We start from the raw sequence: 1,119 nt of genomic DNA on the forward strand, positions 1-1,119 counted from the left end.
CACTCCCCGCTCCTTCCCACAAGCCCGGGAGCTCCCGAACGGAGAGCAAAATGCTCCGGTCTTATCTGCGAGGGGAGGCAGGCTCGGTGGGCGGGGTTTGCGCGAAAGCTGCTGGCTTATAAGCAGCCGTCAGCGGAGGCAAAGCTATCTCGCAAACCACCGCCCGGGCCCCCCCCCCTCCCTGCACTGCCCCTGCCCCGATGCCCCCAGCGCTGGGGCTGCTGCTGGGGCTGAGCCTGGTGGGTGCCCTTCAGCCCAGCCTCGAGCCCCCCGAGTGTGACCCCACCGAGGAAGGGGCCACCGTCTTCGCCACCACCTACAGCAACACGGCGGAGATCATTCTCTTCAAGAGCGTCTCGGCCAGCTGGGATTACTACACCAACCTGACGGCCGAAAATGCTGCTCTGCAGGTGGGTGGGGGGACGGGGGCGATTCCCTCATGGGAGCATAGCCAGCACTGGGGACTGGGGGGGCTGGGACATGGTGGGGACACTTGGCATGGTCCTCTTCCTCCCCATGGGCTCCTTTCTCAGAACCCAAGGATGCCACGTCAGATCTGGGACTTGTAGCCCAGGAACTCCAGGGTTTTGCCCCACATTGGCCCTTGGAGAGGCTCTGCCCCAGGGCAACAGCCCTGGTTCCGGACCAGAGTCTGGGTTATTTTTAGAAGTAGTTCCCTCCTCCCAGCACCTTCCACTTTCCCGGACTGGGGTCAGGTGTTAACGTCCCATTGCTGTGCCATGCCATGCCATGCCATACCAAAGTCCTGCCACATCCCAGCTCTGGGGGGGGTTTTAGTTTGGGGCAGACACTGGGAGCCCAGAGTGTGCACAAGCAACAGGGTGGCACTGGGACCGAGGCTGCCACCCTCCGTCCCTGTGTCCCCAGCCCACCGGGACGAAGCCAGCTTTGGGAAAGAACTCCAGGCTAGAGGGAATTAGACATCAGCCCAGCTACGTGTGGGCAGAGTCCTGGCGGGGAACGATGCTGTGGGCATCGCACAGGCATGTGCGTGCTTTGACGGGGGAGGGTGGGGGCGCATGTGGTTGGGCTGGGTTTAGCAGGGTGTGGAGTTTGAGCAGCCCAGGTGATGCTCTCGCCTGGGTGAGGTGCAGGCGC

At 63.3% G+C, this 1,119-nt stretch overlaps 1 protein-coding gene across 1 annotated transcript in view; it reads left to right on the top strand.

The window, feature by feature from the left end:
• The first annotated feature begins 200 nt into the window (after nucleotides 1–200).
• ACE (angiotensin I converting enzyme) overlaps nucleotides 201–1,119 on the top strand; it is a 16,925-nt gene continuing 16,006 nt past the window's right edge. Inside the window, exon 1 of the mRNA XM_010157495.1 lies at nucleotides 201–410. Coding sequence (XP_010155797.1) covers nucleotides 201–410 — 210 coding nt within the window. The remainder of the gene's footprint in view (nucleotides 411–1,119) is intronic.

The sequence above is a fragment of the Eurypyga helias genome, unplaced genomic scaffold (assembly GCF_000690775.1).
Source record: "Eurypyga helias isolate BGI_N326 unplaced genomic scaffold, ASM69077v1 scaffold13658, whole genome shotgun sequence".
Taxonomy (NCBI): Eukaryota; Metazoa; Chordata; class Aves; order Eurypygiformes; family Eurypygidae; genus Eurypyga; species Eurypyga helias.